This window comes from Macaca nemestrina, chromosome X (genome assembly GCF_043159975.1).
Source record: "Macaca nemestrina isolate mMacNem1 chromosome X, mMacNem.hap1, whole genome shotgun sequence".
NCBI classification, from domain to species: Eukaryota; Metazoa; Chordata; class Mammalia; order Primates; family Cercopithecidae; genus Macaca; species Macaca nemestrina.
Window position 1 is genome coordinate 82,669,856 of NC_092145.1, and position 26,105 is coordinate 82,695,960.

The window sequence follows — 26,105 nt, forward strand, 5'->3', positions numbered from 1 at the left end:
CCTACATAACATTCTTGAAATTAAAAAAGTCATATAGATGAAGAATAGGTTCTTGCTTGCCAGGGGTTAGCTGATGAGGGGAGTGGGTAGCAGATGGGTACAAATACCAAGAGGTAGCATGAGGAAGATCTTTGCAGTGATGGAACAGTTCTGCATCTCATTATTATTATTATTATCATTGTCATATATATATATATATATATATATATTTTTTTTTTTTTTTGAGACTGAGTCTCGCTCTTTCGCCCAGGCTAGAGTGCAGTGGCACGATCTCAGCCCACTGCAACCTCCGCCTCCTGGGTTCAAGCAATTCTCCCTACCTCAGCCTCCCGAATAGCTGGGATTACAGGTGACTGACACAACCCTCAGCTGATTTTTGTATTTTTTTGTAGAGATGGGGTTTCCCCATGTTGTCCAGGCTGGTCTTGAACTCCTGACCTCAGGTGATCCGCCCACCTCAGCCTCCCAAAGTGCTGGGATTACAGGCGTGAGCCACCGAGCCTGGCTTACTATTATTTTTACTTCAGTGGCCAGTTACTAGAAATTCTGCATCTCAATTGTGATGGTTATACAAATCTACACATGTGATAAAATTGTTTGAAATGATATACACACTCATATACAGAGTACATGACATGTAAAACTGGTGAAACCTGAATATGCTCTGCGGATTGTACCAACGCCACTTTCCCAGTTGTGTAAGATGTCAACAATGTAAAACTGAGTAAAGGGTCACCGGATCCACCTTGTAAAATTTTTTGCAACTTCCCTTGAGTCTAAAATTGCAAAACAAAAAGCTTTTAAAACGGGTTAATGTGTTCACTTGATATATTTGTTTCCTAGCATGTCAGAGTTGGGCTTTTTTTTTTTTTTTTTTTTTTTTTCCGAAGCGAGGTCTTAAGCCAGTGTGTTGGAAAGGAGAGAGAAAGCAGGAAAGGAGCAAAACCAGCATTTGCTGAGAACCAGCTCTGGGCCAGACAATTCACATACATGATCTAATTTAATTCTCATGACAACACTGACAAGATTGGCACTTTAGTCCCATTTCATAGATGAAAATGAGTCCTAGAGAAGTTCAAAGCTTGTCCAAGCTAGTTGTTAATAATTCCTAATTGAAGCTAATTAGTAAGTGCTTATGTGTGCTAAGTGCTACACATGAAATAGCTCATTTAATACAATAGCTGTGTGATGTAGGTACTACTATTACTCTCATTCTATAAATATGGGACCTGAGGCTCAGAGAGGTTAAGTGACCTGCCCAAGATCACACAGCATGGAAGAGGTGGAACCAGGATCCAAAACAGGTGTGTAGGAGTCTGATGCTCTTTTCCTCAGCTCCAAGACACCTCCCAAAGCAAAGTGGAATAAGAGATGTATTTCTGACTCAAAGGCAGAAATGAGCCCTCCTTGGTGCCCTCAGTTAAGTCCCATGTAGTCTCCTACACAGCCCCTAGAACTCTTTATTGCACATATACCTTCACACGTCTGCCTCTCCTTCCGAGTGTTAAATTATGTAAGCTCCTTGAGGGATAGAACCGTGGTTTACTCATGTTTGTGACCTTAGAGCTTGCCACAAGGTAGGGACACAACCAATGTCTGCTGCATAAAAGAAGCTGGAGATCACTTTAAATCCTGTGAACGATTCCCTCCTCACTAAGGGGCTGGACCTGGGAGTATTTGGGAGCCCACTCCTACCTGCGCTGGGTAGTCGGGTGGACTTGGCTCTCTTTAATCCTTTGTTACAACTGGTGGTGTGCTGGAGCCAGTCTGCTTGGCTCACCAGAGCCAATTGTTAAATTTTCATAATTTTGTGAGCCAGTTGTTAAACTGTTGGTAGTTTGAAATTAGCCATGGCAGGAACATTTATACCACAAAACTGGCAAAAGCTACAAAGCAGGGCACCCCATTACACACACCAGAACTGGTTGTTAAACATTTACCAGCATGCCGCTGATCACAAACATTTGATTGCAGCACTTGGTGCCTGTAAATAAAGAAGTCAAATGGAAGGGGAAAAAGTAAGCCTTCTGGGGTGCTGCAAATGTTCTATATTTTGATCTGGGAGGTGGTTACACACAGATGTATACACACACACACACACACACACACACACACACACATATATATATACACACAGCTTCTTTGAAATGTACATTTACAGTGTGCTTTATGCAATTTACTGTATATATGCTTTCCTCAGTAAAAAAGAACTCCCAGACTGTGCACAAAGCTGTGATTGCTTCTGAGTGCCCCCTGCAGAGACCCCACTTATCAGAATGCATAGATGAACCCCAGTGGTATTGATCAGTGTCACCAATGACGCAGCCCAGTCCAGTGCATTTTTTATTGCACAGGAGGGGGCAAAGGTGAGCCACACAGCTGCTGGCAGCAGGAATCCAGTTCCCTTCATGTCTTTTCTTCGTCATAGCTACTGTCATCTCTCACCTCTGTTATTCCTGGCTCTGTGGCTAGGGTCAGTGCTGTTTGCTGACAGGCAGCATGACTCATTACTCGGCAGATCATTTTTCTGATTAAGTGGGGAGATGGATGGATATTTTCCCATACTTGGGCAGAAACCTCATTCGTTTGGATTCTTTTCCTGGAATTACTCAGCTTTACATTTAAGGGGTGGTTTTCTCCACTTTTTTTTTTTAATAGTACACATAACCTTTAGCTCTCCTCAAACAATCAGACTTGCAGAGAAAATGGAGAGGAAAACAAAGTGATTCCCAAAAATGCACCCTCACCAGGGAGAGGGAACAATCTTTCCAGGGCTTCTTTCATGAAGTCACTCTAGATGGGAAGGCCCAGCTGCTGGCAAGCATTCCACTTTCCTGACATAAGCCCCCGACACTTTCTCCGCCTCCCCTCCCTCAGCCACCCTTCTGCACCCCTTGCCTGGGGTAGCTGCTTTATTCTGCAAAGGAATGACAGGAGCTCTGAGGGCTTGCACCAGAGCCCAGCAATCCAAGAAGTGGACAGAGCATGTGAGAGGGCAGCAGGCCTACCTGCAGGAGTGGGCAGTTGAGCTTGATGGTATCCCTTCCTGAGGAGGCAGGAGCAGCCACAGTGGGATTGGAAGGGTGGACAAGGATAAGTTAGCAAAATGCCACTGTCATAGCCTCAGGACATCATGGCCTATTCCCATCCCTTTTCCAGGCTCACGAATAACCGCTTAGATAAGCCCAGCTCAATCGCAAACACTCAGTGCAGTGGTAGCTGGGCTATAAGGATTTGTTTTTAAGTAGGGTGGTGGCAGCCCCGAGCAGGCCAATTCAGCCCTCTCAGCTGAAGTTATGAAGCTCACCCGTTGGCTCCACCACTCCCATTTCTGCCTGAGCAGGGTGAGAGTAGAGTACACAGGCACTGGCATTGGTCTCACTGCCCTTCCTCTGTATGCATTAGGTCTTTGTGCGAGCTGCCAGTTATGACTCCAATTCTGAACGCCAATCCTATTTGGACAGAGTTAAATTCTGCCTTGCTTTTGCTGGGCCTTTTCTCCTGGGGGATACTTCCTATATCATACACACATACATGCTTGTCTATGCCATGCCTAAGCTTTCCACATCCAAAGGACCACCCAAGAGCCAGTATTCCTAACCTTATCCCTTCCCCAACAGCCAGGTGGCTGAGATCCTAGCATGCCTCCTGCCCAAGTTATGACAACTTGCTTAAATCACAAAGACCAAAGTCCTTAGATACTCTTGGCAAATCCAAACAACGCTTGGTCCACATATGATGCTGAGGACCCAACCAGGGGCCCAGCTCTACTGACAATGTCCAAAGAAGGCCTGGGCCACTCCTTCTGTCAGGGAGGGGTTAGGCTGAACTTGTGGATCCCTGTTGTTTCCTGACCTTCAAAATCCTTCCCAGTGGCTGAGGTAATGTTTGGGACCCAGGCCCAAATCTCTTTCAAGAGAGAGTGTCGTCAAGTGAGATGTACCCACTCTAGTGCCAACAATGTCAGCACCTATCATGACCTTATCATGTCACCTCAGTACACTAGAAACTAGTGCCTCTTCCTCTCTCAAATCAGCTGTGGGGGGGTGAGGGAAAGGGAGGAGTAGAGATCTGGGGAAGGAGACCAGGTGGAAGGACCTGCTGCCATATTGGATTGCTGGTTCCCTGACACCAGTGACGGGCACCAATAGGCATTTTACAGACGTTTGCTGATTAAACACACAAACAAATGAATGAACTAATCCTGAAATATAGGAGGAAAACATCCTTGAGCTCACAGAAATCTCGAGCTCTCCTTGAATCTCTATCACAAACCCAGTTTGCCTTCTCTACCTCTTCTTTTGTGCTTCCCCCTTTCAGCTGAGTAGCATTAAGTCATTTTCTCTAAAGTGTAAATTGAAGTCCTTAAAAGCTAAAAGCCTTGCTTGTAGTCATCCAGCAAAGCTGAAAACAAGCCCAAGAAGATCTTGAGTGGCTTCTGGCCCACCACGCATGCAGCTGGAGCAGACTGAATCACGTTCACCTTAGCTGAGTGGTTCCATGCCACCAGAGTCACAGATGACTGGGACTGGACATGTTGCCATCTGCTTTTCTCGTAGGATTCCTAGCACCCTCTGGCCTCAATTCCTCTAGCAGCAGCAGCAAACTCAACACCTCACACTCCCAAACTCCCACCCATCATGGGTTTGGTAGGCAACTCACGAGGGTGGAGGTAGGCCAGGCTGCACGGACCAAGCCTCTTTCTGACCCTGAACACAAAACCCCTAGTGGAGTCACCAGAGCCCACCCATCTCCTTCCGGCTTCGGTTACCAAGGTTCTCGGAAATCTTGAGAGTTCCCTTCCACGTCCCACAGTGTCTGTGTTGGACACTCCCCAGACTTCCCTGACAGGGTGAAGATTAAAACGTCCAGACCACGTACCTACTCATTCCAGCCACTTGTCCAGCTGTCCTCCAAACTGTGTGCTCAGGAGCTGAAGGAGGGACCAGGTGAGGGGACAAGGCTGCTGGGGAAAGCCCTGGGCTCTGGAACCTCCTGGCCAAGTTCACCAAATTTCCAGACGAAGGACGGAGGAGAGACGAGCAAATGAGAGAAAGGAAAGGAGGCAGGACCAAAGCTAACCCCTTCTTTTTTCTTCCTAAACTCAATCCAGATTCGCCTTCTGAGGGCTGCTTGAAACTGATCCCCGTGGCTCTGACTCGTCCTTTCTTAAAGACATAGTCTCCACTTTGGAGGTGGGGAGTGAGGAAAATCCCACCCAGCCAAAAGATGTCCAGGAGCAAAAGATGGGGGGAAGGCAACATAAGCACAAAACTCAAAATGCCCCATTCCCCCACTCCTGATCCAGACTCTGAGCTGGAGCCTTACTGGAAGTTCCTTCAGAGCAGCTGACTCAAGATCTCTGCCGGATATCATGAGTGACCCTGTCAGAGCCACAGGGCTGTAGTGGGAAGTGGGCCAGTTTCCTGGCACTGGCAGATTAGGGACCAAAGCTGAAGTCTCAGGGTGTGTAGGAAAGGGAGCACTGGACAGGGAGTCCTGGTTCTTCTGCTATTCCCTGTGGCACCATGGGCCAGCCACTTTCCTCTTCTCTCAAACACAGTTTTCCTTCTTCACACATTGAAAAGATCATCACTGCAGCCCTGCCCAGCTCCCAGGTTGCTGAAGTCTCCTCTTATAGCAAAAGGCAGCACACTTGGGGAACTGGTGTCTGACCCTGGCATGCTGTACTGCTCTGGCTGGCAGATATTTACAGAGACCAAAGGTGGGACTTTCTGCTGGGTTGGATGATGGTGGAATCCGGATGTGATCTTATGAGTGGGTAGATGGGGAGTCATTTTGTATGGGTGCCAAGGGAGGAGGTGGAACAGACTGTCTCTCGTGTTTCTTACACGGTGTTAACAACTTATCAGGATCTGCCATTTGAGGGTGCAGAAAGAGGCCGTGAGTACATCCTTACATCCTTACCTCACCCTCATCTCAATATTTCCCATTTCCTTCTGCAGGAACACCACCTAGACCATTGGCCTGGCAGGGCCTGGGGCAGCCTCTGGCTGTGGCGCCTTCCCCATAGCTCTTTCTTGCTGCAGGCTCCAGCTCCCACTCCTTCCTAAAGCTTAAAGCTTCCCACCTCCTCCCCATGCCTGGGCTTCTGTTCTTTTTCATCCTGTCTGCATAACAGGGCATGATCTCTGAGTTTCTCCTTCCTTCCTTGTTGTCCCCAAAGAGCAGCACACAGGCCCGTTTCCTTCTGAGGCCGTGGTTCTCAGCTTTGTCTCCACATGAGACAAATCTCCTGAGGAGCTGCAGAAAAAATACTCCAACTCCATCCCCATCCCCAGAGTCAGATTCCAATAGTCTGGGGTGAGGCCTGGGCAGTGCCAGTTCAAAAGCTCCGCAGGTGATATTAATGTGCAGCCACAGGCGGGAACAATGGATTTAAGGGTTGCTGCTGTCTCATGGATCCCTTTGTCATCCCTTTGGCAGTCTGGCACTGCTTAGGGACCCTTTCTAGGAAAAAAATAGGTGGGAGATATTTGGGGTAGAAAATAGTAGCTATTATTTTGTGTTTTTAAAGCTTTATTTTATTTTTCATTGACAAATAATTGTATATCTTTATAGGGTACATTGTGAGGTTTTGATACATGTATACATTGTGGAATGGTCAAATCAGGGTAATTAGTATATCCATGACCTCAAATATGTATCATTATGATCATTTACCATTTATTTGTGGTGAGAATATTTAAAATCTAAGACATTGGCCAACAGACACTAAGTTACAGTTAGAGAGGAGGAACAAGTTTTGGTGTCCTATTGCACAACATAGGAGACTATAATTAATAATGATGTATTGCATATTTCAAAAAATGCTTCTAAATGTATTAGATAAATTACCTAGGATTATAAAGGAAACTGATTACTGTATCTTGAGATGCAATTTACAGTATAGTCATACGTGCTTCTTGATTAACACCTTCAATGTAACACGATCAAGCAGCGGGTCTAATGACTACTATCATTTTGAAGTGGTGATGAGCATACATGATTTTTTGAAATCCCTGCAACAACCGTAATGTGATATGAAAATAGCTGTGATTCTAGTAGTGACAGTCACAGATGCTGCTAATAGCACTGTGGCTTACTGCCCCAGAAACAGCTTTGCCTGCTCTTTTGTTCTTTAGCTATGTTATCTAGACCACCCACTCAGCCTCTCTGGGCCTGTCCACATCTGTGAAATGAAGGTTCCTGCGAGGATGAAATGAGTTAATGAACCAGCAAAAATGGCTCCAACACCATGCAGAGTACTGTGCCATTTGTATTCTTTTGGGATCTGGGATCTTTAAATGTCTCCTTTAAAATACTGCCAAGGCCACGTCTTCCCAGGTCAAGAAGTAAGCCCGTTTTTCAAGGACTGCCCACTCTTGAGCTTCACCTCAGGAGAGTCCCCAAGGCCTCTCCTGGTAGCCCCATTTGTGGCCTCAGTCGCTGTCCTTACCTCCCCACCACACCACGATAGTTACAAGCCCTACCATAGATCCCAGCTTCCCGTGTAAGAGTTCAGAATTTTCCTACAAACTTCTAACAAGTTAAAGACTAATTTGGAAACCCACAGCGCTCCCTAATTTGTTATAGTTGTTAGGGGTCAGGGAGGGTTTTAGGGAGCATCAGAGCCATCCCTTTACTGTGCAGATGTGGCAACTGAGACAAAGAAAGAGACCCTAAGGCCACATGGAAGTTTGTTGGCAGTGTTAGGCCTGGGGCCCAATATTCCTCTCCCTCAGGCCTCCTAGGGCACAACCAAATCTCCATCCTCTTTGGTTCCTCCTCGTTCATCCCCACCGTCTGGTCAGTTGACAGTTCCCGTCGGTTCCATTTCCTCCCAAATATGACACCAATCTCAGCCCCTGCCTTGGCTCAGATCCTCTCCCACTCTACTCCCACTAGCACTGCTGCCTCGGCCTCCCCACCAGCCTCCCTGCCTCCAGTCTCAACCTCCAATAGAACCTTCCTAATCCGTGTTTCTCTTCCTGTCGCATGCCAAGAATGTCAAGAGCTCAGAGGAAGCTTGCAGTCCCTGAGTCCAAGCTCCTCACTCACCACCCCACTCCACATCCTGCCATGTCATAGAGGAGGAAACTGAGGCTGAGCCAGGGGAATGGAGCTAGCCAAGTCCAATAGTGAGCAAGAGGTAGAGCTGAAACCAAAACTCAGGTCAAAGGGTCATGGAATTTGAGGGCTAGAAAGCTTAGTTTAGTGCTTTTCCCATTACATCACCCGCCTCTGAGAATCACACCCCCAGATCCTATTGTTTCAGGTAACAACTGGAAATATTGTTTTCATCGGGACCGTAATTGCCACTTCCCTTTCTAGGCACTCATTTTGGAAAAAGCAGACAATACTCCATCTCCTTCTCCCATTTCTCCCCAAGGCTCTTAAAGTAGGCCTCCAGCATCCGCCAGCCTGATTTTCTTCCTTATCTGTTCTAGGCATAGGCAGGTCCTGCCTGTTCCCCAACCATTTTCACACATATTTCTACTGGCCTGGGCCCAAAATCAATTTGCCAATCTTATGTCATTGGGCTTCCCTGTTGCCTTGAATTTACTAGAATATACTAGACCATATTTGTCTCCCCTCTGCTGCCCCAACACCTAGTATCAAGCCTGGCAGAGAATGAACATTCAGTCTTTGAGAAATAATTGAATGAATAAAAGAAAATGCTGGTATTGCAAAGGATAAAGAAAAGAATAAGACACAGACAGTCCTGCCTTCCAGGAGCTTAGAGTTTACTTATAAAGACAAGATCTGGAAAGTAATAGAAATAGTGAATGGAGAACCAGGCAGCCATGTCTGACTTTCCTTTCAGGCCAAGCAGGGACCTGAGGTACTGTATCCAGGCTGGAATGCAAAGAGCTATTGGGTGCAAGGCATAATAGGTCAGTCATGAAGGTGCGGTGATCTGAGGTAGCATCTAGGATCAAAAAGTGGGGATTAAGTTAAGCCTCAGAGTCTAACAGGGCTGGCAAAGTTGTGAAAACCAGATACAGTCTCTAGGACCTAGACACGCTAAGTGTCATGGATTGAACGTCTGTGCATCCTTCTTCATATGTTGAAACCCTACTCCCCAGTGAGATGGTACGTGGAGGTGGGGCCTTTGGGAGGTGATTAGTTCATGAGGGTGGATCCTTCATGATGGGATTAGTGCCCTTATAAAAAGAAACATCAGAGAGCTTGCTTCCTCTCTCTGTTCTCTGCCAAGTGAGGATACAACGAGAAGGGGGCCATCTGCAACCCAGGAAGAGGACCCTCACCAGACACCGGATCTATGGGTGCAGTGATCTTAAAATTCCCAGCTTCCAGAACTGTAAGAAAACATTTGTTGTTTAAGCCACATGTCCATGGTATGTTGTTACAGCAGCCCAAAGAGGTTGAGACATTAGAGTAATGAAAGCAAGTTCAGAGTAGAGAAGAAAGATTCCGGAAATAGTTCTTCAAACCATGGGGTATAGCTGCAGAGGCTTATTATATTATAATAATATTTATTGGCCTCACGTGTGAGTTGGGGTGGAGCTCTTCAAACCACCAACAGGCGGCAGCACCGCTAAAGACTCCTATCTCAAGGCTCTAAGGGTTCAGGGCAGCTTTGGTGGGGTGGGGAGCTTTCTGGAGGGGTGAGAACCTATGCTCTTGAAGCATGGGAAAGATTCTGAGAGGCAGGTAGAGTGCCTGGGTGTTTGAGGTCGAGAAAATATCCCAGAGGGCAGAGGCACCATGATAGGGGAAATCTAAGGCATGACTGAGGCTAGGGAGGAACAGGATTCAGGGAAGAACCCCACTGGTAGGTGAGGAAAAGAGAGATGGTCTAGCACCTCCACATGCCAAGTAAAGTGCTGGGGAAGAAGGAGAAGCCAAGCTGAGGCAGGGGTACCATGACAGCCTTGGCTGTCAGGCTCAGAAATTTCAACTCTATAGGCAAGAGGGGTTTCTCTGAAGGCTTCTGAGCAGAGGAGCTACTGAATGAAAATTTACTTAAAGTGTCAGAAGAAGGGAGTTTCCAGCCTCAGTTTCATCCCTGACTCCCTGAATGACCTTAAGTCACCCAATCTTCATCTTCCCCCTAAGTAAGATGAAGGGACGATATCGTGGAGAGCCCAGGCTTTGAAACTAGAGATGTGGATTCGTATCTCAACTCTGACTTCCTCGCTATGTGACCTTAGACAAGTTACTTAATGTCTCTGAGCCTCAGTTTCCTAGGGAATAAAAATACTACCCCAGTATAGATTCAGAGTAAGGGAAGTTTGAAGGTCCACCTGGGCCCTAAGGAGAAGCTCCCTTTCTCTGCCCACTTACTCTCCCTTGGAGCACACACGTCCAGTGATTTTAAGTTGAATTTGGGTAAGAAGAATTGGGTGACAGGCAGTGAACTGGAGGGGAAAAGGACTGGAGACAGGAAGGCGGGGGATAGATGAGAAGTGTCTGAGAATAGAAGAATAGAAGCAATAAGAAAATAGAGGCAGAGCCATGGCAAAAACGTCTAAGGAATCAGTTCCATTTGGTGACTGAGAGACTGATGCTGTCATCACTGAAATAAGCAAGTGATTGGAGAGGCGGGAACACAGCTTTAAGTCTTCTCACTCCTCAGCTTTCTGCATTAACAGGGCAAGCATTCACTGAACACCCAGAACATAGGCCTCAATATTTGTGTGTGTGTGTGTGTGTGTGTGTGTGTGTGTGTGTGTGTACACACTCTCACCTCTAGGGAGTTTCCCCTGCCCTTTCATTTTCAGAGAAGACAAGGGCAAAAGAGGAATCTAGATCTTTGCTACTCAAAATGTGGTCTGTGCACCAGCTATGTCACTATTACCTGAGAGTTTGTTACAAAATGAAGAATTTCAGGTTCCACTCCAGACATTCTGAAACAGAATCTGCACTTTGCTTCTCAGTGTCAACAGACAAACCATCATCTAGAGATCTTGTTTTCTATGTCATTGGTCCATGGGTTACACATTGAAAAGCAAGGAACCAGGGCAAAAAAGGAGCCACTGTGTTGGGGATGGAGCTTTCAAATGGCAGGGGCCACGGAAAACCAAGTCAGCTAGGGTTATGGGTTTATTTTGGGGGCTTCTCTCAGACAGGTGGGGCAGTAAATCCCCGAGCACTCCCTTGCCCCCTCCCTAGAAAGCTGCTCAGCACTGTCTCTGGTCTGGACCAAAGCAGGGCTAGTGGTCCCCACATAATCTAGCTTAACTCTAACCCAACTCCAGGAAGGAAGAAGAGGCCACGTAATGGTTTGCGTCCAGAGCCCTGTCTCAGAATGAAACGTCCTCTGAGCAGTATGTTCTTTGAGGATTTAGCCTGATGATCTGCAGCTGGTTTAAGAGTCAGAGTTTTGGGGTCCCAGCCAACATCTCTTCCCATCAGAGACAAACTAATGGAGAGAAAGAGAGAACTGTCCGCAGCTCATGCTTTTGCTGGGAACATAAGACTCACAGTGATCTGTGCCAGTGCTGCTGTGTGAGCTGAAGTGTGTGTGTGTATTTTAATGAAGGCATAAAAAAAATCAAGGAACTATGTCAGGTGGTGAAATTACGGATAGTTTTTATGTTCTTCTTTGTACTTTCCTGTTTTTTTCACAATTAACCTGCGTTAGTATAAAAATCTGTAAATAACAAAGGCTATTTCAAAAACGAATACAGAGAAAAATCATGGCAGAATACAAGTAAGTGCTGACTTTTGTGCTGCAGATAGTTTATCCTATGGGGATAGGATTCAGGGGAGATTTCTAAGGTGAAAGACAGAGGAAGCAGATGGAAAAGGGGTGCCTAAGATCACCACGCCTTTATTCTGCAGATGGGCTGAGTCAAAAGTCAAAACCTGAGTCTTTTGGACTGCCCAGCACTGGTCAGGCTCTGACGAGGGTAACTGGATTCATTTCTTGAATCTGAGAACCTTAGATCTAGAAAAATCTGAGAAATTACAGAGCCAGCCCTATCCTTTCCTTCTCACAGGAGGGACTGAGGCTCAGAGAGGTGAGAACTCTGAGGACTCTACTTTTGCACAGACTGTTCTCTGCCTGTATCACCCTCCATGTGGCCCTTGTCTGCCTAGCTAATCCCAACCCTTCCTTCAAGACTCGGTTCAAACAACACAGATTCTTGTGAGTTAAGAGACCTCTGCTGTGCCCACAGAACACTCAGTACATTCCTCTGTCATTCATTTGACAAATTACTGAGCACCCACTGTGTGTCAGGCACTGTTCTATGTACTCGGGATGCATGAGTGACCAAAAATCTCTGCCCTAGTGTGTGGTGACTAAATCATCACATTTGTTCATTCAGCCAGTGTTTATGGATCACCTGTGTGTCGCGTCTCTGTGCCTGGCCTAAACTATTTTATGGTCAGGGCAATTGTCTCCACAGGCTTGGCCTCCTTCTCTTCCCTTCACTGTGAGTGCCTTGCGGACACAGTGAGTGTTTTCTGAATGAATGAATGAATGAATGAATGAATGATGAAATGACCAAGGTCACACAGCAATCTCATGATGGAGCTGGCACTGAAACCCTGGTTCCCCGATAGCTTGTGCACTTTCTCCTGCGCTCCACTGCAGACAGCTCCAATCTTTGTAACCTCCATCACCTCAGGTAAGAGAGGTCACAGAGGAGATCAAGGACTGGGTTCCCTAGGCAGATTCATTTTGGAAAGGGGAGACTCATCCTATCACAGACCTTCTCTGGCGAGAGTGGGCACGACACCAGCCTCGGACAGGACATCCCTGCTCAAAAGCTTGGGGCGATCAAGACTGGACACTCTCCACTAGGTGCCCTGTCGGCCCCATCACTCTGCCCAGGGTCTGAATCTTGAAGTACATTTCGTTTCTGGATCAAAAACAGAGCCACCTCTGGCACTGCAGAAACATTCATTCCTCACGCACCCCATCCCTGGGCCCGATCTTTCCCTCGGAGCCAAAGGAAGCGCCGGCCTTTGGCAGACAGAGCGGCGCGGGCCCGTGGCCCCGCAGCTGCACTGCAGCGCCCTCTGCCGGGCATCGGGCTGGCGCCGCCACTCCGCGGGGCGGGGGAGGAGCGCGGGCGGGGGCCGGGCTGCTTCCAAGCAGCCTCCTGTTCCGGAGGTGCTAAGGGACCGTGACTCATCGCGCCTGCTGCGCCCGCACCGGCCGCCCTCGCAGGCTCGCCGCCCTCGCAGGCTCGCCGCCTCCGCACGCGCTTGGTGACTGGCCGAGCTGCTCCGCGCACGAAAAGCAGTCCAGGGGCCGGCACCCGACGGTAACGGCGAGGCAACGCTTGCTCCCCCGGCCCGTGCCCTCGCCCTGTCCGCGGACCCGGGCATCATGGAAGCTTCTGGCGCTAAAAGCCCGCTCTCCTGCACTTGTCGCATTGAGTCTTCACCTCTAACCCGGGATAGGGGTCGTTTTTTTTTTTTTAATCACACTACCTTAACAAGGGGGAAACTGGGCGAGGGAACGGTGAGGCGAGGGCCGGGGTCAAGCAGATAAGAAGCACGGGAGGGCCTAGATTAACAAGTAACCTCTGATTCCAGAGCTCAAGGTGTGGTTTCCACAGCATCAAGCTGCATGGTCCCCCTAACCTCCCAGGTCCTCGCCCCGACACAAGCGGAGGAAGGGTAGGTTGGACCACCTCATAGAGGACCTTGAAAGTCAAGCACCTAGTTCTAGATCCTTGAGGAATCGCCATACTGTTTTCCATAATGGTTGAACTAGTTTACAATCCCACCAACAGTGTAAAAGTGTTCCTATTTCTCCACATCCTCTCCAGCACCTGTTGTTTCCTGACTTTTTAATGATCGCCATTCTAACTGGTGTGAGATGGTATCTCATTGTGGTTTTGATTTGCATTTCTCTGATGGCCAGTGATGATGAGCATTTTTTCATGTGTCTGTTGGCTGTATGAATGTCTTCTTTTGAGAAATGTCTGTTCATAAATCATGCTGCTATAAAGACACATGCACACGTATGTTTATTGTGGCACTATTCACAATAGCAAAGACTTGGAATCAACCCAAATGTCCATCAGTGACAGACTGGATTAAGAAAATGTGGCACATATACACCATGGAATACTATGCAGCCATAAAAAAGGATGAGTTTGTGCCCTTTGTAGGGACATGGATGCAGCTGGAAACCATCATTCTTAGCAAACTATCACAAGAACACAAAACCAAACACCGCATGTTCTCACTCATAGGTGGGAACTGAACAATGAGATCACTTGGACTCGGGAAGGGGAACATCACACACCGGGGCCTATCATGGGGAGGGGGGAGGTGGGAGGGATTGCATTGGGAGTTATACCTGATGTAAATGATGAGTTGATGGGTGCTGACGAGTTGATGGTTGCAGCACACCAACATGGCACAAGTATACATATGTAAGAAACCTGCACGTTATGCACATGTACCCTAGAACTCAAAGTATAATAATAATAAAAAAAATAAAATAAAATAAAATAAAATAACAACACTTTATTATAGAGTTTATAGTCTGTATAGAAATAAAATAAATAACAAAAGGAAAAAAAAAAAAAGTCAAGCACCGTAATAAACATTTACCATTTTAGAAAGAAAAGAAAAGCTATAAATGACATTTAAGAAGAAAGTCAGGTAAGCATTGGGCTTGATTCTGTAAAGATGTTTTAGATTATATAGAGCCGAGGGCAGTGATCAGAGCTGTGAGTTAGAAAGCTGCACCAAAGGATAACGGAAGAGTAGCACCTGAGACCCCAGCAGCCTCAGCAGGGTCTAAATTAGAGTCAGGAAAATGAGGGAAAAAAGGATTACAGATCTGGGAACGGGAAGGCCTTAGTGATAGATCGAATTTCAAAAAGTGGGCAATTAAAATCCACACAGCACTTTGTACTTCTACTCAGGTATTTACGACAATTGATTCTGCCTTCTATCTGAGTAATAGTTTGCTAGCCTTGTTAGACGGTTAGGTACACAGAGTAGTGCTGGTGGCTCAGGCCCCATTCCTGCCTTGAGGACCATGACCTTGTAGGGGGAGAACACAGATGTCTGGGGGCAGTGTCCATCCTGTCAGCTGGAACACACGTGAGGGCAGTGATGCTTGCCCAGACAGCATCTGCACATGCCACAGAACCCCTAAGCCAGCCCTTACTTCCTCCTTAGGAAAAGTCTGGAGGGCTCCAGCTTAACTCCAAGGCTGCCTCACGCTACTGAATGTCTTTCTGGGCCTACAATTTGCTGGAGCACCTGAGTGGGAAGCTTGAGCTGCTCTGGCAGCCCCACCCCGAGGCCAGGCATCAAGACCTGTGCAACTGGCTGTGAGCACCTGCTGCCAGCTGGCAACATTGAAGGAACACACCACTGGGCAGGTAGCATGGCTCTATTGTAGAAGGGTAATGTATCCAGGTGTCAGCACCCCACAAAGACAAAATCTCCACAGAACTGGAGAGTATTATGTCAGCAGTGGACCTGAAGGTAGCTAGATCTTCCTCCGAACCCACAATTTGGTCTATCCAGAACATTCAGGCCCAATAGGCCCTGCTACCCAGCCCGTATTCCCCTATATAGAGGGACACGATGAATGAGTGCACCCTTCTGGGGTGGGTTGTTTCCTAGTTCCACAGGACCCCAACCCACAGACACCAGCGTGGAACAGGGACCACTCCTAATTTCTGGTACTTCCCATCCTCCACCACTCATGATAACTTGCTGTCACCCTGGGCTATCCTGTATAAAAAAGCACAGCCCCACTGGCTCCTAATGTTACCAGGTGCTGCTTGTCTACTTCGTCCACTCCTCACTCCCCTGAAGTTCAACAAGGTATGTAATCAAGCCAGAGTTTTGGTGGGTTGGTTGGTTTGTGATCAGGAAAAGGAAGAGTTGTCCCTACTTTGGGAGTACCACTGAACAGCAGAGCAAGTGTCCAGAGCCTCTGTTTATAATAAATATTTACCCTCAGAGCCTGAAGTGTAGGTCCTCACAAATACACAGACACAAATGTGTGTGTGTCTGTGTGTGTGTGTTTGTGTGTGTGTTGAGGATGGGTTACGTGGGTTCGTGCAGGCCCCAGTGGTCTTTCTGAAGGAGAAAAAGTTGTGTGTAGAAAAGGAGAAAAGATGTCTATTCTCCCTAAATTAATCTATAATCTCATTGCTATTTCAATCAAATCTCCAGAGGAATTTTTCATAGAACATGACAAACTGATTCTAAAATCCATGTGAAAAAGAATATGTATAAAAAGAGCTACAACAATTTTTGGGGGAAAAGGACAAATGAAGGATGAAAGTATCAAATCTACAGTAATTAACAGGGTGTGGTATTGACACAAAAGTAGACAAATGAGTGAAAGAGAGCAGAGAGCTCTCAAGTCAACTCATGTAAAGATGTTAAAATAATAAAAGCTGCATTTATAAGTCAGTGGTGAAAGGATGGACTATTCAACAAATAGTGCTGAAGTAACTAGCTTTCCATTTGAAAAAAATTAAATGAGATCCCTACCTTATACTATACACGCACATATTCCACATAGCTCAAACAACTAAATATAAAAAAGAAAATAAACCTATAATGGAAAAAATAGAGATTTATATATTTGTGACTTTGGTATGGAGAAAGTCATTTTAAACAACACACAAACACAACCCAAAAGCCAAAAGGGAGTGGTTGACAAATTTGAGTCTACACACACAAAAAATGATTTTTTTAGGCAAAAGACGCCATCAATAAAGTTAAAAGACAAATAATAAACTGGGGAAATATATTTGCAATGTATGTATTAGACAAAGAATAATCAAAAGATATAGAGAATCTCTGTAAATCAATAAAAAGGTAAACAACTCAAAATAAATATGGGCAAAGTATATGGACAGGTAATTCAAAAGGAGAGTTACAGATGGCCAACAGACATTTGAAAAGATGTTCAGCCTCTGGGAATCAAGGAAAAGCAAATGAAAACAACCACCAGATATCATCTTTCACTCATCACATTCGGAACTCAAAGTCTGATTATATCAAGTGTTGTCAAGAAGGTGAGCAAAACTGCTATTCTCAGACACTGCTGGGTGGAGCACAGCCATTATGGGTAGGAATTGGACCACATCCATTAACATGGAAAATGTGCATTCCCTATTATGCAGCAACGCCACTTCTTAGCATCTATCCTGAAGGAACTCCTGCACGTGTACACAAATGTTTATTGAATGGATGTTTATTGAGAGATTGTGTTAACCACCACAATTAAGAAACAACCTAAAAGTTCATCAGTGGGTGAATAGTTAAATAAATCCTGATAAAAGTCATACTCTGCAAAATTACATAACATTTTAAAAGAGTAAGTCAGGACTTCTGCTTCTGGGAAGATAGAATGACATACTTTTCCCTGGTCCTCCCTCTAAAGCACAACAAAAATGAACACAAAAAGACTGGAGAGGAGGTGGAGAGAAGAATGTACACCTGCAAGAGACCTCAGGACTCAAGGAACAGCATGTGGTGAGTTCTTTGGATTTTTGTTTTGCCTCATATATCCCAGAGTTGAAGCTGAAAAAGTCTGCAACCTGAAAATACCAACAGGGGCAGATTTTTTAAAAAGCCTGCTCTCTTACCAAGACAGAAAATTTTATACACTAATTCTTTAGCCAAATACCACAGAAAAAAAATATGTGGTCCCATTCCCAACCCCACCAGTAAAGGAGGGGTTGAAAACATTCCTTTTTACCCTTGCTAAGCTGTGACCAAGTGCCCCAAATTTCCCCACTGGGGTGAAGTCAGAGAAGGCTGAGCAGGCATCTGGGATAGACCTACTAGATAGAAACTCAGCAAGGGTATACAGGAACTCAGCAACACCCTCAAACAACAGGATTTAATTAGACATTTATACAACATCTCATCCAACAGCAGAAGAGTAAGCATCCTTTCCAAGTGCCCATGGAATACAAAACATGTTAGACATATCCTGTCATAAAACAAATGTTGACAAATTTAAAATAATTGAAATCAAATGAAATGTGTTCTGTGACCAAATTGGAAATCAATAACAGAAAGATAAGAAAATATCTAAAACTTGAAAAATAAACAACACACTTTAACCCATGGGTCAAAGATGAAATTTTAAATTTCAAGATAAATTTAAAAAATACATTGAACTGAATCAAAATGAAAATACAACACAGAAAAATTTATGAGATACAACTAAAGCAACGCTTAAAAAGAAGTTTATAGCTCCAAATGCTTACACTAGAAAAGAAAAAAGGTCTCAAATCAATGATCTAAGTTCCTATCTCAAGTAACTAGAACAAGAAGAGCAAAATAAAGCCAAAGCAAACAGAAGGAAGAAAATAATAAAAAATAACAGCATAAATCGGCAGAATCAAAAACAGAAAAATGGAGAAAATCAATGAAATAAAGAGCTGCTTCTTTGAAAAGATCAGTAAGATTGACAAACCTCTAGCAAGACATACAAATTGCTCATATCAGGAAGGAAATGAGTATCACTACGGACCCTTCAGACATCAAATGGATAATAAGGGAATACTATGACCAACGCTACACGCTTTGACAACTTTGATGAAACAGACCAATTCCTTGAAAAATATAAACTTCCCAAATCTACCAAATATGAAATAGATGATTTGAATAGCCCTATAACTATTAAAAACATGAAATTCATAATTTTAAAACTACTCCCTTTAAAATCTCCAGGTCCAGATGGTTTCACTGGAGAATTCTACCAAATGTTTAAAGAATTCTATGCTAATTCTACACAATCAGTGGAACAAACTAATAGAAATCACATGATCATATTAATCAATGCAGAAAAAGCATTTGATAAACTCTAACACTTATTATCATAAGTTAAAAAAACTCTGAGAAATAAGGCAAAAAGGGAACTTCCTTAACTTGATAAGGAGCATCTACATAAAACTCATACCTAATATATATATATTTTTTTCCTGGATCAAGCAATATTAGACTTACACCTAACATTAAACTTAATGCTTGAAAGACTAAATGCTTTCCCCCTCAGATTGGAAACAAGGCAAGGATCTCTGCTCTCACCACTCTTGTTCAACATAGTGTTGGAAGTTCTAACAAGTGTAATAAGGCAAAAAAAAAAAAAAAAAAAAAGTAAGAAAAGAAAAGATAAAACATGTAGATTATAAAAGAAAAAATAAAACTACTCCTATTTGGAGATGGCATTATAGTCTACATAGAAAATCCCAAGAAATCTACAAGACAATTCCTAGAACTAATAAGTGAGCTTAGCAAGGTTGCAGGATACAAGATAAGCTTGCAAAAATAAATTGTATTTCTATATACTAGCAATGAACACATGGATGCTGAAATTAAAAATACAATATCATTTACACTTGCTCAAAAATGAAATACTTAAGTGTAAATATAACAATTTATGTATAGAGCTTATATGCTGAAAACTACAAAATGCTGATGACAGAAATCAAAGAAGACCTAAATAGAGAAAGAAATATGCCACATTCAAGGATCAGAATACTTAACATAGTAAAGATGTTAGTTCTCCCCAAATTTATGTATAGTTTTAGCTCAATCTCTATCAAAATTCCAGGAGGATATTTTAGACACAGACAAGTTTATTCCAAGTATATGGAAAGGCAAAGAAACTAGAATAGCCAAAACAATTTTGAAAAGGGAGAATAAAGTGGGAGGAATCACTCTATCCAATTTCAGGACTTATTATATAGCTACAATAATCAAGACTATGTGGTATTGGTGGAGGGACAGACACACAGATCAATGGAACAGAGTAGAGAACCTAGAAATAGACCCACACAAATATGCCCTACTGATTTTCAACAATGGTACAAAAGCAATTCAATGGAAGAAAGATAGCCTTTTTGAATGGTGCTGGAACAACTGGACATAGACCAAAAAATGAACTTCGACCTGTGTAGTGGGCTGAATGGTGCCCTCCCAAAAGATATGTCTACGTCCTGATTCCTGGAACCTAGGGATATTACCTTATTTGGAAGATGAGCTTTTGCAAGTATAATTAAAATGAGGAGATCATTCTGGATTCAAGTGAGCCCTAAATCTAATGACACGTATCCTTGTAAGATGGACACGCAGAGGAGATGATAATGTGAAGATGGAGGTAGAGATTGCAGTGGCATGACCATAAGCCAAGGAGTATTGGCAGCTAGCAGACGCGGGACTAGGCAAGGAAGGATCCTCTCCTAGAGCCTCCAGAGGGAGTGCAACTCTGCCCACACCTTAAGTTCAGACTTCTGGCCTCCACAATCATGAGAGAATACATTCTGTTGTTTAAAGCTACCAAGTTTACAGTTACTTGTTACGGCAGCCTCAGGAAATAATATAACCCGTCTCACACCTTATACCAAAAAAATCAACACAATGGATCAGAAACTTAAATGTAAAATTATAAAAATTTTAGGAAGAAACAGGAAAGTGTTTGGAATCTAAAGCTAGCCATATAAGCCAGACCCTATACTTGACAATCAAAACACATCCAAAAAACCAAAATTGATACATTGGACTTCATCAAAATTAGCAACTTTTGTTCTATGGAGTCCCTGTTAAGAGGATGAGAAAAAGCTTCAGACCAAGAGAAAATGTTTGCAAGCCATATGTCTGACAAAGGACTGGTGTCTAAAATGTATAAAGAACTGTCAAAACTCAGCAGTTAAAAATTCAAACAACTCAACCAGAAATTGGGCTAAAGACATAAATAGACAAGTTACTGAAGAAGATATACAGATGGCAAAGAAGCTCATGAAACAATGTTCAACATCACTAATCTTAGGGGAATGAGAATTGAAACCAGAATGAGATACTACTTCACACCTAGAGGAGAACAGCTAAAAGGGAAAACAGTGAGAACACTAAATGATGATGAGGATGCCAAGAAACTGGAATCCTCATACATTGCTGGTGGGAATGTAAAATGGTACAGCCACGCTGGAAAACAGTTTGTCAGGTTTTTTTGTTTTGTTTTGCTTTGTTTATAGATGGAGTCTCACTCTGTCGTCCAGGCTAGAGTGCAACCTCCACCTCCGAGGTTCAAGCAATTCTCCTGCCTCAGCCTCCCAAGTAGCTGGGACTACAGGTGCGCACCACCACGCCTGGCTAATTTTTGTATTTTTAGTAGAGATGGGGTTTCACCATGTTGACCACAAAGGTCTTGATCTCCTGACCTGGTGATCTGCCCACCTCGGCCTCCCAAAGTGCTGAGATTATAGGTGTGAGCCACCGCACCTGGCCATCAGTTTTGTTTTGTTTTGTTTTTAAACTAAACATGCAATTACCATATGACCCAGCAATTGCACTCTTGGGCATTTATCCCAGAGAAATGAAAACTTATTTCCACATAAAAACCTGTTACGTGAAGGTTTATAGCAGCATTATTTATAATAGCCCAAAACTGGGAACAACCCACATGCCCTTCAGTGGGTGAATGGATAAACGGTCTTTGATACATCCATGCCATGGAAGACTACTCGGCAATAAAAAGGAGCAGATTATTGGAAAAGGGGTAGGGGCAGACTATGGATACACACAACGACCTGGATGGATCTCTAGAAAATTATGCTGACTGAATATAAAATCCCTAAAGGTTGCATACTGTGTGATTCTATTTTACTGCATAACCTGGTTGAAATAACTGGATTTTAGAAATGGAGAATAGATGAGTGGTTGCTAGGGGTTAAGTAGGAGGTTAGGGTGGGAGGGCAATAGGCATGGCTATGATAGGATGACTTGAAGCATCCCTGTGGTGATGGAAATGTTCTGTATCTTGACTGTATAAAGGCAACACCCTGCTTGTATTGTACTATAGTTTTGCAAGAAGTGATCATTGAGGAAAACTGGGTGAAGGGTACATGGGACCTCTCTGCATTATTTGTTATACTGCATGTGAATCCACAATTTAATCACAATTAAAAGTTTAATTAAGAAAACAAGAATGAACTAGATCCATATGTCTCCTAAAACAGAAAGGTTTCCAAGACATATTCCTAAGTGAAAAAAAGCAGATTAGTATATATTGTGTGACACCATTTATTTTTAAGTACCCACATAAAACCAAACTGTGTATGCGCAGAAAGGTGGGCACTGATAACAGTGGTTACCTTGGGGGAACAGAGTGGGACCGGAGAGATAGAGATTTGAATTGTAGCTGAATTGATTTTTTTTCACAATAAGAATATTATTCATATGTTATTTGTTTTTTTATTAAACTTTTCATTTTGAGATTATTATAGATTCACAGGCAGTTGTAGCAGATAACACTATACTTTGCCCAGGTTCTCCCATTGGTAACATTTTGCAAAACTATAGTACAATATCACAACGAGGGTATTGACATTATACCATCAGGATCACCAGAAGGATTTCTTAGGTTGCCCTTTCATGGCCACACCCATTTCCTACCACCATCTCCCCCTTCCTTAAACCCTGGCACCCATTAATCCCTTCTCCATAATCATATGTTATTTATATAATAAAAACATCACCCTGGACACAAGTACATTGTTCTAGAAATGCATATCTGTTTTGCTTATCCTGATTTCACCTATCCTTGTGTCACCAACACTGTGGTCATAGGACCCAGCTCACAGGTCCCCTGCCCTTGAGCCTCAAGGAAGTGGCTACTGAGCCTCCTAATTTGGAAATAGGCCCACTAGCAATCAAGGCTACCTTTGAGGTATGGAAGAAACACCTGGAAGAACCAGTGCCCCTATGACTATGAATCTACCCACTGTGGCTGATGACAACTTAAATAATACACAAAGCTCAGTCCATGCCAATTAATGCAGCAACAATTTCCATAAGATTCAAGTCAACAAACTGTTGTGCAAGTTTCAATACTGGAAGCAGCAAAGGCCTTCCCACCCCCTGACCTGAAAACATGGCAGCAGTTGAGCCTCTTTAGAGGAAACTGTGAACAGCAGGAATGAGTAACAACTGGTAACCTATATCCAGCTGTGCCTGGCTGAGAGCAGACTCATTAGAGTGGCCCCAGAGAGTACATCCATTCAATCATTTATCCATTCACAATGTATTGGATACCTACTCTGTGCCAGGTACTATCCTAGGCACTGAGTATACCAGTGAACAGAAACAAGTCCCTGCCCTCATGGAGCTCCCATTCTCGTGGGAGAGCCAATGATAGGCAAGGGAAATAAATCAATTACATGTCAGATAGTATTAAGTCCTAGAAAGAACAAACAGCATGGATGGAGGATATGAGGTGTTGAGGGCTGGGACCTGAAATTTTAGAAATGGTGGCCAGAGAAGGTAACAAACTGAGAAGGTAACAAACTGAGAAGGTAACAAACTGAGAAGGTAACAAACTGAAACATACTGAAAAGGTAACAAACATTGCAGTGGAGATGTGAAGGAAGTGAGGGAGCAAACTACAAAGATATCCAGTTGTTCTGGACATTTTCCATTTGTCTGTCCACATCTTCTCCACCCTTCTCCACCCAGCTTGTACCCTGGTAGGCTGACCTGTGTGGACGGCATCAACAGGCTCCCTTGCCCTCTGGCTTCGGGTTAGGTTTGACCAATGGGAAGCACCTGCAAAGAAACCAGAAGAAAAAGGAAAAGTGAGATTGGGGTATTTAGTCATCCACTCTCTCTGTTCGGGGTCACCATGAGCTGGCGGCATCCCTCTGCCAAAGGCCATAGCTCCTGTCAGGTGGTTCTCTCTACACAGCAACCCTTTCCCAGTTCCTGTGAACACTCCCTCCAGGGATCCTTCCCCATACTGGGGAAAAGCATTCCAGGCAGAAGGAAAAGCAAGTACAATGTACCTGGCAAACTTAAAGAATGATCAGGAGGCTAGTGTGGCTGGAATGGAGAGGCAGAAGATGGGATTTGTAAGAGATCATGTCAAGGAGGTAAGGGGGACCAGATTATGCAGGACCTTGTGGACTACTATAAAGGTTTTGGCTTTGAATCTGAGTGAGATGGGGAGCAAGTGGAGGATGTCGAACAGAATACTGACAAGGTCACACTATGTTTTCACAGCATCACTTTGGGAGACTGGTGACAGGAATACTAAAATAATCCAGGCCAGAGACGATGATGGCATGGACCAGGGTGATAGCAGTGGAGGTGGCAGGAAGTGGCCAGATTCTGAATTGATTTTGAAGGTGGTGAAGAAAAATCCTGTTCCACTACAATGACCAGGGCAAAACGCCAAACTCAAGACCAGCAACTTATTCCTCAGCATGTCATTATGTATGACTGAAAGTTCTGTTATGCAGCAAGATTTCAGAAAGTCCTGCATGCAGCATGATAATCCTAATACCCTATCACATATGTGCGACACACAACTCTGGGCCGAGGTCCAATCCAAAGGGTTTCTAGACTGCTTCTGACTCCAGAACAACTCCAGAAAATGATCATCATGGGTTTTCTAGCCAACCTACCCCACCCCAAAGCTGTATCCCCATGGGGTGGTGCTGGGCGCCATTTTGTCCCCTGCTCTAAACCCCTTATTGGCTCCAGCCACTCTACCTCCATTGGCTCCTCCATGGGTTGGCTTAACCATGTCACATCAGAATTCTGGAAAACACTGTCCACAACCTGTCCTGTCCATACCTCCTGTCCTCTACTCACCGACTCACAGGTTGACAACAGGCAGAACACATCCAACCACTGAGCAGATAAGGACGTGGGTCACACAGTCAGTCAGAACACAGTGTGGGCAACAACTCAAAGGTGCCAATATTTTGATAAAGGTTTTACAATTTTCCTGGGAAAACAGGCAACTGTCAATCATACGCAGGTCATTGAAAGGGAAGAAAAAATAGAAAACTTGGCCCCATAGGCTGAAAGCCCCAGCTTGAAATATCTGGGAGCAAAATACCTGGGAGCGAAAGTACCCTGGTATTTTTTGGTGCACAGTGTTGATTCTCAGAATGAGACCTGTTGCTTCATATTCACGAACCCCCCCCCCCTCCAGCAAAGGCACCCAGCTGGAAACTGGAGAAAATTACATGATTCTCAGGGCTCATTCAAAAGCCAGGAAAAAAACTGATGGTGTTTTGTTTATGTTCAAAGAAATCAATCCAAAGAGATCAGCCCCACAGCCAAAGTCAGCAAGACTGGAGAGCAAACTTCTGCCAACCTCTGGGTCCTGGCCCACTCATCAAGGGGAGGGGATGACCTGCATTGGAATCTGGGATCCAAGACTTTCAAGCAGTGTGCCCTTGGGCAAGATTCTTAACCCTCCTTGGGACCTTGATTTTCTAATCTGTAAAACAGATTAGAATTCTAATTCCTACCTCGCAGAGTTACAGTAAGGATCAAATGAGCTTTTGTGTGTCTGGAATAGCCCCTGGGACTATTATGTGTTAGTTCTCTTCTCATGCCCACCTTTCTTTGGCAAGAGCCAGGCCAGTGATGTGGAGCAACTCTGGGGTTCCAGTGGTCCCTGGTGCCCTTAAGAAGAACTCTCTGAGGGATTCTTCAGTTCTTACATGCCAGTGCTGCTTTCTGCTCTTTATTAAAAGGGCATCCCCGGGTAGCTGCCATTTGATCCCAGCAGGACATGGTTCCATGCACAGCTTGGCACCAAAGGGCACTAATGCCTGTTAACTAACTGTGCATTCAGCTGACCTGCCAAAGCAGCTGATTTTATTTCCAGAATCCCAAATGTTTTCTTATTCCACTCCACCACACCTGAAACCTTTATGTATGTGAACCGCTAATGCAGACCTTTGCTCTCCCCCACTTTCTTTGTCTTTCATCCTCTCAGCCTCTCCTCTCTTCTCCATGCTGCTCCCTCTGCCTGTCGCTTGCCTTGGCTCCTCTTTCCTAGCTCTTCCACAAACCCCCATCCAAAGACAGTACTTGTAGGGAGAGAGCAGGTAAAAGTGGCTCAAGTAGATCCATGGTGAGGTTTGAAAGAGACCATTCCACTTCCTCTTTGCCCTGCCATACCAGCTCATCCCCAGCCCCACTTTCTTGTCCATTCCCACTGGGCTGGGCAATGGAATTGCAGAGCAAAACGAGTCATGGTCACTGCCCTCAGAGTCTTGTGGGAGAGACTTGCAGTCCCATGGTGTATATGAAGAACCGGATGGCTGGGAGCAGTGGCTCATGCCTGTAATCCCAGCACTTTGGGGGGCCAAGGTGAGAAGATC

The 26,105-nt window shown here is 44.5% G+C and overlaps 1 protein-coding gene across 2 annotated transcripts in view; it reads right to left on the bottom strand.

The window, feature by feature from the left end:
* Positions 1-26,105, bottom strand: part of LOC105464734 (NHS like 2) — a 237,247-nt gene that overhangs the window by 119,756 nt on the left and 91,386 nt on the right. The window contains exon 1 of one of the 2 annotated variants that reach the window (XM_071088638.1): positions 4,882-12,868. Coding sequence is in view for 1 of the 2 variants with exons in the window: in XM_011712762.3 (XP_011711064.1) it covers positions 23,461-23,529 (69 nt within the window). In the remaining variant the exon portion in view is untranslated. Of the gene's footprint in view, positions 1-4,881; positions 12,869-23,460; positions 23,530-26,105 lie in introns of those variants that run through there. The other variant, XM_011712762.3, reaches the window with a different exon arrangement.